Source organism: Rhineura floridana, chromosome 7 (genome assembly GCF_030035675.1).
Source record: "Rhineura floridana isolate rRhiFlo1 chromosome 7, rRhiFlo1.hap2, whole genome shotgun sequence".
NCBI classification, from domain to species: domain Eukaryota; kingdom Metazoa; phylum Chordata; class Lepidosauria; order Squamata; family Rhineuridae; genus Rhineura; species Rhineura floridana.
This window is the reverse complement of record NC_084486.1, coordinates 36,237,093-36,251,156: the sequence shown is the minus strand read 5'-3', so window position 1 is coordinate 36,251,156 and position 14,064 is coordinate 36,237,093. Positions and strand designations below refer to the sequence as shown.

General features: G+C 45.2%; 1 protein-coding gene across 18 annotated transcripts in view; it reads left to right on the top strand.

The window, feature by feature from the left end:
- The window catches only part of CDH23 (cadherin related 23), a 785,528-nt gene that overhangs the window by 516,037 nt on the left and 255,427 nt on the right, over positions 1 to 14,064 (top strand). For 17 of the 18 annotated variants that reach the window (XR_009763949.1, XM_061635232.1, XM_061635230.1 and 14 more), the window contains 2 exons: positions 5,472 to 5,544; positions 6,791 to 6,907. Coding sequence is in view for 17 of the 18 variants with exons in the window: in XM_061635232.1 (XP_061491216.1) it covers positions 5,472 to 5,544; positions 6,791 to 6,907 (190 nt within the window). In the remaining variant the exon portion in view is untranslated. Of the gene's footprint in view, positions 1 to 5,471; positions 5,546 to 6,790; positions 6,908 to 14,064 lie in introns of those variants that run through there. The other variant, XM_061635247.1, reaches the window with a different exon arrangement.

Genomic DNA, 14,064 nt, shown 5'->3' with positions numbered 1-14,064 from the left:
GCTGTATTGATGATGATGATACCACCTGTATGCAGTTCTTTTCCTGATCTTTCTCCCCCTTCTCTTGCTCCAGTCCCTAGCAATTTGCTTGAAGGGAGGTTAGATGGTGTGGCATCAGCAAAAGTTATCCCACACTTTCCAGTGCATTTTCCCATCACTTTCCTTATCACAAAAAAATCTGATATTTTGGGGTAGTGCACAAGATCTCCCCATCAACTATAATTGCGCCACCTGAATTTACTGGTATGTTATTGAATCCCACCCCAAAATTCCAACAGTCTTGAAGCACCCTCACTTTACTTTCCTCCCTATTTTGTGTTGCTTTTAATTTTGGATTGTAAGCCTGTAGGTTGGACCTGGTTTTTTTGTTTTTATCTAGTGGTTTTAGGTACAATAATAATAAATACACAAACATCTGAGGAAGAAAGTTAACTTTTTCCCCTCAGCATCTCTTTTTCAGATATCCCTGGGCTTTCACAGCCCCTCCGCGCACACACACATGTAGTTTTCAAACATGAGAATGTACCCCTGTCTTTAGAAGCAGTGCTTTGGAATTTCCCCTGTCCATTATGATTGTAGACAGTTTGTTTTTTCATTAACAAAGTTGGGAGAACTATGGGTCAGTGTATGGAATAGATCAAGATCGTACACTACTATCTATGGTTCTACCAGCTGTAGAACTTAAATCATTAATAGAGCAATGCAAACTATAGGAAGCCAGGGTAATTTATGCTGGGATTAATTTATGCTGGTATCATTTATGCCTATTACAAACTCCATTCAAGAGCTGAACTAGCCCAAACCTGGCAGAGGGAAAACAAACCTTTAAAATAGAGTCTGACTTACACCCACCTTTTTGCCAGTGTAACTTCCGGTGAATTGCTGAACAGAGATTGGAGTAGGGGTTAGTCTCCCCCTGCCCTGTAGAGCCAGTGTGGTGTAGTGGTTAAGGTGTTGGACTACGTCCTGGGAGACCAGCGTTCAAATCCCCATATAGCCATGAAGCTCACAGGGTAACCTTGGGCCAGTCACTGCCTCTCAGCCTCATGAAAACCCTTTTCATAGGGTCGCCATAAGTCGGAATCGACTTGAAGGCAGTACATTGACTTGAATTGACTCCCCCTGCCCTCTCACGTTCTCACCACACTCCTTTTTCAGGACTTTTCTTGGCTGACCTGGCTGAGCTGGAATGAGGGCCTTCAGCCAGCATAGCCAAGGCTCATCCAGAGATCTGCCTGTTTCATACTCTGCTCATCTGGATGGGTCTTGAGTTTGGATTGCTTCCTAAGTCTTCTGATACTGAGTTAGAATTGGTGGTAGTGATGACACCCTTGCTTGTAAGAGAATTGTCTTCTATTTGTGTTCCATCTGGCACTGAGAGCCAGACCCAGAAGAAATCCTACCAGGGAGCCCCTCATAAATTGGGAGCATGTGCGAAGTGAAGGGATAGGGAAAATACATTGAATGTCTGACAGGAGAATGACTTCGTTCATTTCCCTCTATGTGACGTTCAGGAGGATTTAATGGAGAACATTCTCTTGTTTCCATTTTCCCCATCCCTCCCTAAAAATCTAAAGGTGCCTGAAACCAAACAGCTCTGTATCTGACATGAATATTATATGCACATTGGCACTTGAGGTGATTGAAATTATCAGTCATTCAATCACAGCCATCTGTTTATTTTTCAAATACTAGCTGTCCCCAGCTGCTGTTGTCCTGAATCCTGATACAAATATTCTTGTCAGGAATGGTGATATGTCCATGTATGTTGGTAGCAGAGTTTGTGTTACTGTTACTCTACAGGATTAATCAGATTGTCAAAGCACAACAAGTACCATGATTCAGGAAAACTCAAAGAAGGTATCAGCAGTGAAGTCTGCTCTCTTGATAACCTTTCAATCTTAGTTCTGTCCTAATCAGATCTGACTTGCAACTGGCAGCAATTTATTGACCAAAGAGTTGGGGAAGATCATTGTTGCTACAAGATTTGTCTGACTTTCTCTCTATTCCCTGCATATGATTGGAAGGGGGAGTTAGAAAGAAAAAGAAAAGGGGTTTAATTGAGGCTAAATACCTCCTTTCCATAGCTGGTCTTTGGACAGTGTAATCCCATCTGTCTAAAGACCATACTTGAAAAGGTCATTTCCTTTTAGTTGATTTTGTACATGGGTGATTTTAAAGTAGCTGTCATATTCTGCACTTTCAACCAAAAGGGATTTTTTCTTTCAACTGGAAAGGGGGGGGAAAGATGCTGGATGCTGGTGAATTGGCTCACAATGGTACTTAAGGAGCTGAAATGAAAGAGCAAGTATTCATGCATGTGTGTGCGAGAGAGAGGCTGTGTAAGAGGGTAAATTTTTCAGCCTTTGCTTGTTGATTTTTTAATAAAGAAGTGAAACTCGTGTTGTAGATTTCCCATTAGGGAACAATAAGCTTTTGTAGAGGGAGCTACTGAATTAGAACTAATATTGAGCATGATACCAACATACTTGGAAATATTAGCACTAATAAGTTTCTTTCTAGCTCTGACATTCTAGGTGCCATTTTGTGCAGTGAGCCAACAACTTTAACTATGCTTAAGTATATCATAAAGGAGACGTACTCATTTTCTTTAGATGCTATTGATTTACAAACTTCTCCATCCCAGAGCCAATGAGGTAATTGCCTGCCTGGTTAAAAAAAGTGCCATAGATTAAAAAGAAACTGAAGGCTTGCTGAGACGCCCCCCCCCGCCCATTGAAACTGATAGGCCAAATTTGAAAGACTCTGTCCTACAAATCAAAAGGCCACTTCTGTAAGTTCAAAGACTAAAATGGCTCTCTCACCAGCATAGTGCTAACCAAGAACCTTCATCCAGTGTTGTTTGTCTACAAGGAGTCTAGGATCAAGCACAAGGGGTCTAGGATTGTGTAGAGATGATAGCTTGCATAGACTTCAAGTGGGTAATACAGTATAAGAAAAAGATAGCTGTACAGTGGTTTGAAGGTGATACTGCAGAGCCCTCCTTGCACACAGTTGCAAATATTGCAGAGCCATTCCTTTCTACAAAAATAATAATATAACAAATGGTTCATTTTTGTGTCCCTGACACTATTTAGATAAATTCAGTTTTGTAGCAAAGCTAAAACTAGCTCCCATAAGCATGACCAGGATTGCTGAGTCTGAATAGACAGGTATACACATTGGTGTGATTGTTGCAGATACCTGGTAGAAAGAACCTGTAATGAATAATGAAAAAATCTCCATAACCATACTAAGAGCAGTTTTGGAACTGTTATTAAAATCTATTTTATGAATGGATGGTTGCTTATCCACATGATAAAAAGAAGAAAATACAATGTCTCTTCCTCCTAGGAGTGCCTAAACACATAGACGCTTTGCTCAGTTATGAGACCTATTGATATAGACAAGACCAACAACTTGGCAAATGGACACAGAAGTGTATTCTAAGTGTGAATTTGATATCCTTAGCTGGATGAATTTCCCATGTTATTCTCTTCCTCCTCAAAGGATTTGCAGGGGGGGAAATAAGCCCATTCATCTCTCCATGATGAATATACTTTATGGTGTAGGGAGGACAATGTGCAATATTGGGCATTGCCAAAATCATGAGTGATGAAAAGGCTGATTAAAGACCACCTGCTCCAAGCAAAAATAGCAGAGGATGGCAATTTAATTACAGTATGATGGGCATCACTGGCATGTGAAATTACATAAAATATCAACTTTAATAGCAAAAGCATCAGTCAAACTTTCAGGGCAAGGGTAGCTGTTTCTCCGTATTAAAAATGTGGCAAATAATTTCTGATTTTTATTCAGTTGCAGCTTTGTAGTTATCCTCCTTTAAATGAAGGCCTCTATCTTGAGAAACATTCAAAAAGCCTCTTATTTGAATATTTACTAACAGGCAAAAAACCCTTGCTGTTTAAGAACGTATCTATAACCAACAGATATTTCTATCAAACTTTAGAAAGCAGGGAAATTGGACAGCTATAGCAAATGCACCAGGGGAGCAGGAGACCAGACTTCCTCTCTGAGATATTGTACTGCCCTACAAATGTGTCAAAATGCAAACACAATTTGGCTTGGTCTTTCACAGTCCAAACCACTTCCTGTGTAGCTTGGAAGAATTTGGTAAAGTGTGCCTCTGAGCATATGGTGAGTGGTGGCAACACCTGCCATCTCCAAAGATGGAGAATTACATTTTTGTATGTTTGTTGGTCTTCTTATTTTGCTTCTTTCCTGTATTACTAACTGTTCCTACAGAGCATCTAACGTATAAAATTATATTCACTAATAGGCAAAAAAAAAAGTGGTTTAAGAACATACCTGTAGCCCACAGATATTTCTATCAAACTTTAAAAAGCAGGGAAATTGCGCAGCTATAGTGAAGGCACCAGGGTAGCATGAGACCTGACCTCCTCTCTGAGATATTGGACTGCCCTACAAATTTGTCAAAATGCAAACACCATTTGGCTTGGTCTTTCACAGTCCAATCCACTTCCTGTGTAGCTTGGAAGAATTTGGTAACATTTGCTACCCTGCCCAACTAAAAGATGAACACCAGTTAGGAGCAAAATGCCTGGGTGAATAAAAATGTATTCACTGGGCACCTAAATATTGATAGTGATGGCACCAGGCGGACCTCTCTGAGAAGAGCATTCCACAGGTGAGGACCCATTACTGAAAAGGCCCAACCTCATGTTGCCACTTCCCATACCTTCCTCTGACAGGGCACATGAAGAAGGGCCTCAGATGATGAACGTAGGGTCTGGGTATATTCATATGGAGAGAGGCGGTCCCTAAGGTTTTGGGGTCCTGCGCTGCATAAGACTTTATAGGTCAAAACCAGCACTTTGAATTGAGTCCAGAAACTAACTGGCACCAGTGCTGTTGAACCAGGATTGATGTTATATGATCAGACTTCCTATCTGCCTGTCAACAGTCTGGCCACTGAGTTCTGCGCTAGTTGCAGTTTCTTCAACGGCAGCCCCATGTATAAAGCATTGCAGTAACCTAACCTAGAGGTTATCAGAGTATAGACAACCAAAGCTAGGCTATCCCTGTCCTGATAAGGTTGCAGCTGAGCCACCAGCCAAAGCTGATGGAAGGCTGTCCATGCCACTGAGGCCACGTGTGCCTCCAGTGACAGTAGTGGGTCCAGAAGTACCTCCAAACTGTACTCCTGCTCTTTTAGGGAGCATGCAACCCTATCCAGAAGAGGATGAACCCCACTTATCCGTACTACATGTTGTTCTGATATCTCAGTGTTCAGATGTATCAATGTTGGCATTATATGAGCAAAACAAAATGGGATGCTGAATGAGATAGTAGATAAAGGCCTCACTTTTTTCTTCTAATATATTAGACTGCGCTATATTTTGAAGTGTTTTACGTCATGTTTCATAACAAAATATTGTTGCTGTGTTAAATGTTTATGCTATGTGTTATTTTGCTTTTTGTTTTTGTAGGATGAAAATGACAACCCACCCACATTCAGCAAACCTTCCTATGTCATCACAGTCATGGAGGATATTATGGCAGGTAAGTGAGCTATTTCTGTCATTTCTGATCCTGGCTTGTTTCCCTAAGCCATAGTTAACGCTAACATAGTTTTGAGTTCTGACATCACCACCACCATGGTTAGTTGAGAACAGAAGTGAAAGCTTCCAATCTCCTCCTTGTAACTGTACCATAAACTAGATAATAGTTTAGTGTTATGGCCAAACCTAGTCAAGGTGTTCCTTAAAAGACAATTCAAGCTCACATTTTACATAGAAATCATTAACTGGAAATTAAAATGAGGCTACAGTCCCAAGTATGTTTACCTGAAAGTTAAAATAATCAAAATCAATAGGACTTAATTCAGGGACAGTATGTTTAGTACTAGAATATTAAAATGAAATCTATTGCAATTTTTCTTTCAGAAATCTAGCATGTGGGCCAAAACTCCCCCCTCCCCCGAAATTGATTTTGCCCTTCTGTGCCCCTTTCAATATATATTCTGGTACTGACATTGCAGGTAATATTTTTCCCATTTAGTGTCACCTGCCACAGATTGGTATAACCAATTCACCAAGTGCAAATGTATGAAGGCCTGACAACTTAATAAGTCCTCTCACCGTAACCTTTTAACACACACTAGATTACATTAAGGAAAAACCACACCATGTTTTCACTAATACAGATGATGAAGCAAAACAGTGGTAGAAAACCTTGCCATTTGGTAAGTTGATTGTGTGTACTGGGCCTATGTTCCAATGAATTCTGCAAGCCAGACAGAGCAGTCCAACTCAGGCAAAGCCAGCATAAGTTATGCTGGAGCAAGCCCTCTCCATTGACTCTACTGCAATTATTTTCTTAGACCAACCTTTTTCCCAATGTAACTTTTGCCTGGATTGAGACCTGCAGGAGTACCCTGAACATGAGTCGGATGTGGCCTAAGTCCCCTCACCTCAGCCCCTCCCCTGACACACACCCCAACACACTCCTTTTTCGGGTTTTATGCTGGCTTGTGCTGGCTCCACTTATGCTGGTCTCGGCTCAGCCAGCTGGGTCCTGGATCAGCCGGGCTGAGGGACTTATGCTGGCATGGCCTGGCTCAGCCGGGACCCAGACTGCTCAGCTGCAGATCTACCGCATCCAATTCCCCTCAGCCTGGCATAAATGCAAATTGGATTGCACCTAAATCAGCTTAAATTCAGACTAGTTTACTTTGACTTAAGAATCAGGCTAGTGGTTTGCCTGAAGAATGAGAATCTCCACCTCCTCATTCTCATCTTTCTCCAAGGAGCAACAGTGCTATTTCTAAATGCCACTGATTTGGATCGGTCAAGAGAATATGGCCAAGAGTCCATTATCTACTCACTGGAAGGGTCTTCACATTTTCGAATTAATGCTCGCTCAGGTAAGCACAACCATGAGATTCTCTTACTTTCATGTTTCTTCCCTCCTGTCTTTGCAAGTTTTATATTTATTCTCTTCTGTCTCTTCTACTCTCCCCCCCCCCGCTTTTTGGTCATGCTGGCCATCCACAGAAAAAGCAAAGTGTTTGCCCCAGGTAGCATGCTATCAAATGGGCAGTAGCACCGCCTAACATCTGAAGGGAGGAATGCAGAGGAGTCAAGACTTGGGCTGCTCCTTCCAGTTCTCCCCAGTTCATTCCTGGCTTCGTCTTTACATCCTTAGCTCAGCTAATCTTTGTTGGCTAGTTTTTCTTCTAGTGAGTCTTTCTGTCCTGTGTATTGTTTGAAAGTTGTGTGATCAAGTGTTGTGTGGAACACCTGGGACAGTGTATTTTTGTGGGGGATTGTGTGTGTGTCACTTTGGAGGAGGGTTCATTTCATTGTTTCCCCCCAGTCACCCCACCATATTCCCCATTTTTAGCAGGGCTCTGCAGAGGATTTTCCCTTCTCTTCCCCCACCTCCATACCAGGCTTGCGGCTGCATCCCTGGTAGCTCCATCCCGATCACTTTCCTCATCTCCTCCTGCTGGGCTCGCAGCTGCAGCCCCGGAGACCTCCATCCTTTCCCTAGCCACTGCATCTCATAGACCTTGCAGCACAGCCAGATCGCAGAGGTCTTATGCCTGGAGTTCACAGCTGCAACTCGAGGTCTCTGCCGAGGTGGTAGCAGGTGCCCCGTCTTCACCCGGACCTCATGGCTGTAGATTTGGCCTGTTGTCAAGGTGGTGGCGGCTGCTTTCAGTGTCTTCATCTGGAGCTCGTGGCTGCAGCTCTGGCCTGTTGCAAGGCAGCAGTGACTGTTTTTGGCAGTCCCGCATTTGGGAGCACCTGCCTTCACCCAGAGTTTGCGGCTAGGGCTCCAGGCTGTTGCTGAGGTGGTGGCAGCCTTTTTTTGGCAGTCCTTGCAAGCTTGAGTCCTAGCTGTACTTCTCTCCTGTCCCTCAGCTCTTCATCTTTCTGCCCTTTTCCACAGCTCCTCATCTTTCTGCCATTTTGTTTTGCCCTTTTCCTCCCGCCTGCCATTTTGTTTTCCCCCCACTCTTTTTCTCATAATTTTCTGCAAAGTCTCCTGTGCCTTTGATCTTCTCCATTGCTGTTCCCTGTTTTCCTGTATTGTCTCCCCCTTTCCTTCTACTTCAGACAGAAGGCAGAGAGTGTTGTTTTTTTAAAAAAGAGGAAGCACAAAGAAGGACACTGAGGACTCTATCCTGCAATCAGGGCTGTACCGCACCCCTCTACCGTGTGTGTGTGCCTTGGTTCCAGGACCACCACACCCCTCCTCCAGTGCTTGTGCTATACTTAGTTACCGCACCCCTCTACTGTTCACATATGCACCATGGCACGTCCAGCTGCAGTTATGGGTTCCCTTGACCAGCTCTCTGTTGTGGAACAGCAGGGCATATCCAATACCACAAGGCCTCACGACAAAGTTTGTCCAAGCGTGAGATCTAAGGCATCTAAGCACAAAGTCTCCAAACACAATTCCAAGGCTGTTGCTAAAACCAAACATTCCTTTACTCACCTGGCTGCCAAGTGGGCATGGTATGTGTCTGCCCCAAGTTCTTTGGAGGCTTCATCCACTACTGCCATTATGGCTGAGGAAGGGCCATGTTCGGAAGTACCTGTTAAAGATCAAGAGTCTGGCAGCGCTGTTTCCCTCTCCATCAGTGTCATCAGCTCAATAGCCATCTGCACCTGTACTGCCAGTTCACAAGTCACTGCTGTCCCAGGAGGTTGTTCGAAGTGGTCCGAAGCCTGGTCGGTCCAGTTGCTCAGGAACCCTTGGAACAGTCTAAGGCCTCCTGTGACAAATTGGCAAAGCACTTTGCTGATAAAATCGAGCACCTGAGGAGCTTGATTCCGTACGCCGTGGATACAGTGAGTGAACTAGAGTTGACCAGTTGCAAACCGGTCAAATGGGATCGATTTTGGCCTCTTTCTTCTGAGGATGTGGACAAGGTGTTCTCATCTGTAAAGCCTACCACTTGTCTAAATGACCCTTGCCCATCATGGCTCCTTATGAGCTGTAAAGAGAAATTGGGTGAGGGGATCAAGGCAGTGGTTAATGCATCCTTGCAAGAGGGTGTTATGCCACTAGCCTTCAAGGAGGCTATTATAAAACCCATCTTAAAGAAGTCCTCCTTGGATCCCCAGATCTTAAACAACTTCCGCCCAATTTCAAACTTACCATTCTTGGGCAAGGTCATTGAGAGAGTGGTGGCAAATCAGTTGCAGACACACTTGGATGAAACGGATTATCTTGATCCATACCAATCGGGTTTCAGGACTGGACATGGAACTGAAACAGTCTTGGTCGCTCTGGTTGATGATATGAGGAGGGCATTGGATAGGGTTGAATTCACCTTCCTTGTCCTCCTGGATCTCTCAGCGGCTTTTGATACCGTAGACCATGGTATCCTTTTAGATCGCCTGGAGAGTTTGGGATTGGGAGGCACGGTCTTACAGTGGTTCCACTCCTTTCTCTCTGACAGGCGCCAACAGGTAGCATTGGGTGAGGAGGTTTCAGACCCTTGGCCTCTCAATTGTGGTGTGCCACAGGGTTCTATCCTCTCTCCCATGCTATTTAACATCTATGTAAAGCCATTGGGAGAGATCATCAGGAGATTTGGGCTGCAGTGTCACCAATATGCGGATGACACTCAGCTCTATCTCTCATTTAAATCTTCACCGGAGAGGGCTGTGGAGACCATGTCCAAGTGCCTGGAATCCGTGAGTGGATGGATGGGCAGGAACAGGTTGAAATTGAACCCGGATAAGACCGAGGTACTACTTGTGGGAGACAAGGGAGGGTTAGGAGATGTTGACCTGGTGTTTGATGTGGTGAAATTGCCCCTACAGGACCAGGTCCGCAGCCTTGGAGTTGTTCTTGATTCCAGACTGTCCATGGAGGCTCAGATTTCGGCTGTGAGCCGGGCAGCTTGGTATCAATTACATCTTATATGTAAGCTGCAACCCTACCTCCCTGTTCAACAGCTCTCGCTCGTGGTACACGCCCTGGTCACCTCTCGATTAGACTACTGTAATGCGCTTTACGTGGGGTTACCCTTGAAAATGACCCGGAAATTACAACTTATACAGAATGCAGCGGCGTGCTTACTTACCAACAGCCGCCGCCGGGACCACATCACGCCAGTATTACTTGATCTACACTGGCTGCCGGTTGTCTTCCGGGCCCGATTCAAGGTGTTGGTATTAACCTTTAAACCCCTAAACGGTTTTGGCCCTGCTTACCTGAAAGAGCGCCTCCACCGCCACCAACTATGCCGCCCTACTAGATCAGCCACACAAGGCCTTCTCTCAATCCCGCCAACCAAAACAGTTAGGTTGGTGGGTACTAGGGAGAGAGCCTTTTCTGTGGTGGCCCCCACTCTCTGGAACTCCCTCCCATGTGATCTCCGACATGCCCCTTCCCTAGACGTATTTCGCAAGGCCCTGAAGACGTGGCTATTCCAACAGGCCTATGAGGTCCTTGGGATGGGTAAATCTCCATGATTTTGTCATCTGTCGTATGCTGCTATTATAACTGTTTTTATATGTACCGATGACTGTCCAATATTTTATTTATTGTTATTATGTGATTGCATTTGAATTTTTGTATTTTATCTCATTTTAATGTACGTCGCCTAGAGTGGCTAATTGCCAGATAGGCGACAAACAAATTAAATATTATTATTATTATTATTATTATTATTATTATTGTGCTCCCTTCTACTTTCAGTCAGCCTGATCCTGAGGCTAGGGCTCAGTCCCCCACCACTACCATACTGAGGTCTTCCTCTGCTCCTGTTTGCCAGTTAGACCTGTCAGTTGCAGCACTCACATAACAGGTGCCTTTAGTGTCTGTGATTCCACACTTTGGTGCTCTGCCTCCTGCACAAGTCCCCGTGCTTGACTTGCAATTGACTCCTGAGTTTGTTTTTCAACTGAAGGATATGTTGCTGGGCTCCTTTCGGCAAGTCAAATCCCCAGCACAGCCATAGGCCCAACCTTCACCACATTTTCAAGTCCAACCTCTTCTGACAACTCACACCAAACCTCATCATCTCTCAGAGGAAATTTGGGTGGTGTCACCAAATCCTTTTGATGTCCCTGGAGGCAAAGCTCTGGAAGATGAAACAGACTCAGTGGATGCACCCATTCTACCAGAGTGTGAGGTGGCTGAATGCAGCAGTGAATCCAAAGTGGAAGAAGATACCTCTCACTGTCTCTTTGAGTCAGCTGATATCTTACAGCTGTTTTGCTGGACACTGGACACTCTGAGCTCCATCAGCTCCATCAGAACCCACACCTTCTCCAGTTAAGGACACCAAGGTGCTGAGGAGTCCCAAGTCTGCTGTCCATTCATTTCCCATTCCCGACCCTCTAGATAAGTTGGCAAAGGAAGAATGGGCTCAACAGCTACATGCTAGACGAGTCTCAGCCTTAGCTAATAAATTCTGTTCCTTGGAAGCGGACTTCATGACTTGCTTGATGATCCCAGCAGTTGACAAGCCAATTTCTGGTTTGGTTACCAAATCTCTTCTTCCAAAAGAAGGAGACTCCCAACTTAAGGATTCATCTGAACAGAGACTGGATTTTATGCCCCGGAAAGACCATGATGCAATGGCCTAGAATCATAGAATCAACCAGTTGGAAGCGGCCTATAAGGCCATTGAGTCCGTCCCCTGGCTTAATTCAGGAATCCAACTTAAAGCATACCCGACAGGTGACTGTCCAGCTGCCGCTTGAATGTGTGAGAATGCCTCCAGTGTTGGAGAGCCCACCACCTCCCTAGATAATTGGTTCCATTGTCGTACCACTCTGACAGTTAGGAAGTTTTTCCTGATGCTCCGTTGAAATGGTCTATTCCAGCATTTCCCAACTAGTGGGCCACCAGATGTTGTTGGACCACAATTCCCATCTTTCCTGACCATTGGCAATGCTGGCTAGGCTGATGGGAGTTGTGGTCCAACAACATCTGGTGGCCCACTAGTTGGGAAAGGCTGGTCTATTCCATCTGACCCTCTTATGCCGCATCCATATTCACTAGAGCTTCCATGATGTGCCTTGATGAACTCTTGGATGATCCCAATCCTGATTCTGTCAAGTTAAGAAGGACTCTGGTGATGCTTCATAAGTTGGCAGCCTTTCTGGCTGATGCCACCCTGGATGCAACACAGGTTGCAGTTTGTGCTATGTCTGCGGATGTGGTAGCACAGAGGACACTCTGGCTCCATCACTGGGATGCTGATACCACAGCCGGAGTCAATCTTTTTACAGCTCCATATACAGGCACTATACTGTACTGGTGGATCCTAAAGACAAGCAGAAGCCAGTTTTAGCCACTAATAAAAAAGAGGATTGGAGACTGTTTAGAAGGTTTGCCCCATACTGTTCCTTTCAGCCATATCGAGGAATGCATCCTGGAGGAAGGGGGCTTGACTTATGGCTCTCCAAAAGCTTCTGGTCCAAGCAGCACTTTCATGACCATTCACAGCACCAGGGCAAGTCAGGTCCCTCCTCCTCCTCCTCCTCCTCTGGAAGAGGAGGTCACCGACACCTGCAATATTGATGCCATTCCAGTTGGAGGCAGATTACTCCACTTCGCAGAAACTTGACAACACATAGCAATGGACTCTTGGGTAAGAGATCTGATAGCTTATGGCTGTGCGATAGAGTTTTGGTAACTTCCCCCAAACAGGTTTCTGTCCTCCCATCTGTCCCACTATCTGGAGAGACATGTGGTGATGGAGGAAGTCATATGTCACCTTCAGGACATAGCAGCTATAGAACCAGTGCCACTGGCTGAACGGTATGCAGGGGTTTATTCCATTCTGTTTGCAGCTGCCAAGAGAAATGTCTCCTTGAGAGGCATTCTAGACCTCAAATTCTTTACCAGGGTTCGTGAGATATCATTGCTTCAAAATGGAGTCCCTAGCCTCGATCAGAGAGGCTATGCAGGAGGGGGACTTCCTGGCATCTATTGATCTGATGAAGGTGTATCCCCATGTTTCTATTTGCCCTGCCCACAGGCATTTCCTGAGGTTTGCATTTGGCAGCACCACTTCCAATACCAGGCCCTGCCATTCAGTCTCTCATCGGCTCCAAGAGTGTTCACAATGGTGATGGTTACTGTGGTCACCCATCTCCTCCTCCAGGGTATCCACATCTTTTCATACCTGCATGACCTTTTGGTCCGGGCAGACTCTTTGAATCAGGCAGTAACCCATGTGCATCTCACTCTCACAGTCCTGAGGGATGACTTAACAGCTTCAGCACTTGGGAGCTCAAGCCATGGTCTTCCTCTTGCCACAGTAGATTTCAGCGATCAAGGACATGACACAACTCCTGATGCTCCACACCATGGCCGATGTCATGTTACTTGCTAAAGCCTTAGGCATATTTGTGTCAACCATTCATATTGTTCCCTGGGCTCACCATTACACTAGACCACTCCTTATTGCCCTTTCAGTTGGATATTGCCAGTTCCACACACTGGGAGCTTCATCTTTTCCCCTCACTGTGGTATTCCTTCCAGTGGTGGTCATCAACTCAGAATCTCCAGAAGGGTTCACCCTTCTGGGAGCCAGACAGGACTTTAATCACAATGGATACTAGCTTACTCAGCTGGGGAGCCCACTGTAATTCCTGTTTCACTCAAGGCACTTGGTCTGTGTCAGAGAGAGATCTCAGCATAAACTGGCTGGAATTGAGGGTGGTTGGTCTGGCCCTGCTTCACTTCCAGTCAATATTTCAGCTGACCGACATCCTGATCCAAACAAAAAACACCTGTGTGAAATTGCATTTGAACGAGCAAGGGGGCATCAGGTCTCAGGTCCTTCTGGCAGAGGCTATGCTCATCTTCAATTGGGCCTGCAGTCTCTGAGGGCAGAGCATCTCAGTGGGGTCCTGAATGTCACTACAGACTGACTCAGCAGGCAACAGGTAGTTCTGTGGGAGTGGAAGCTACATCCTGCTGTGTTTCTCCTTCAGCACCGCTTCGGTCCCATGACTGTGGATCTGTTTGCCTCGAGCCACAATACTCCGCTTTCCAGGTGTTTCTCAAGGTACCTAGAGGCAAAGGCCAAATCAGTCAACA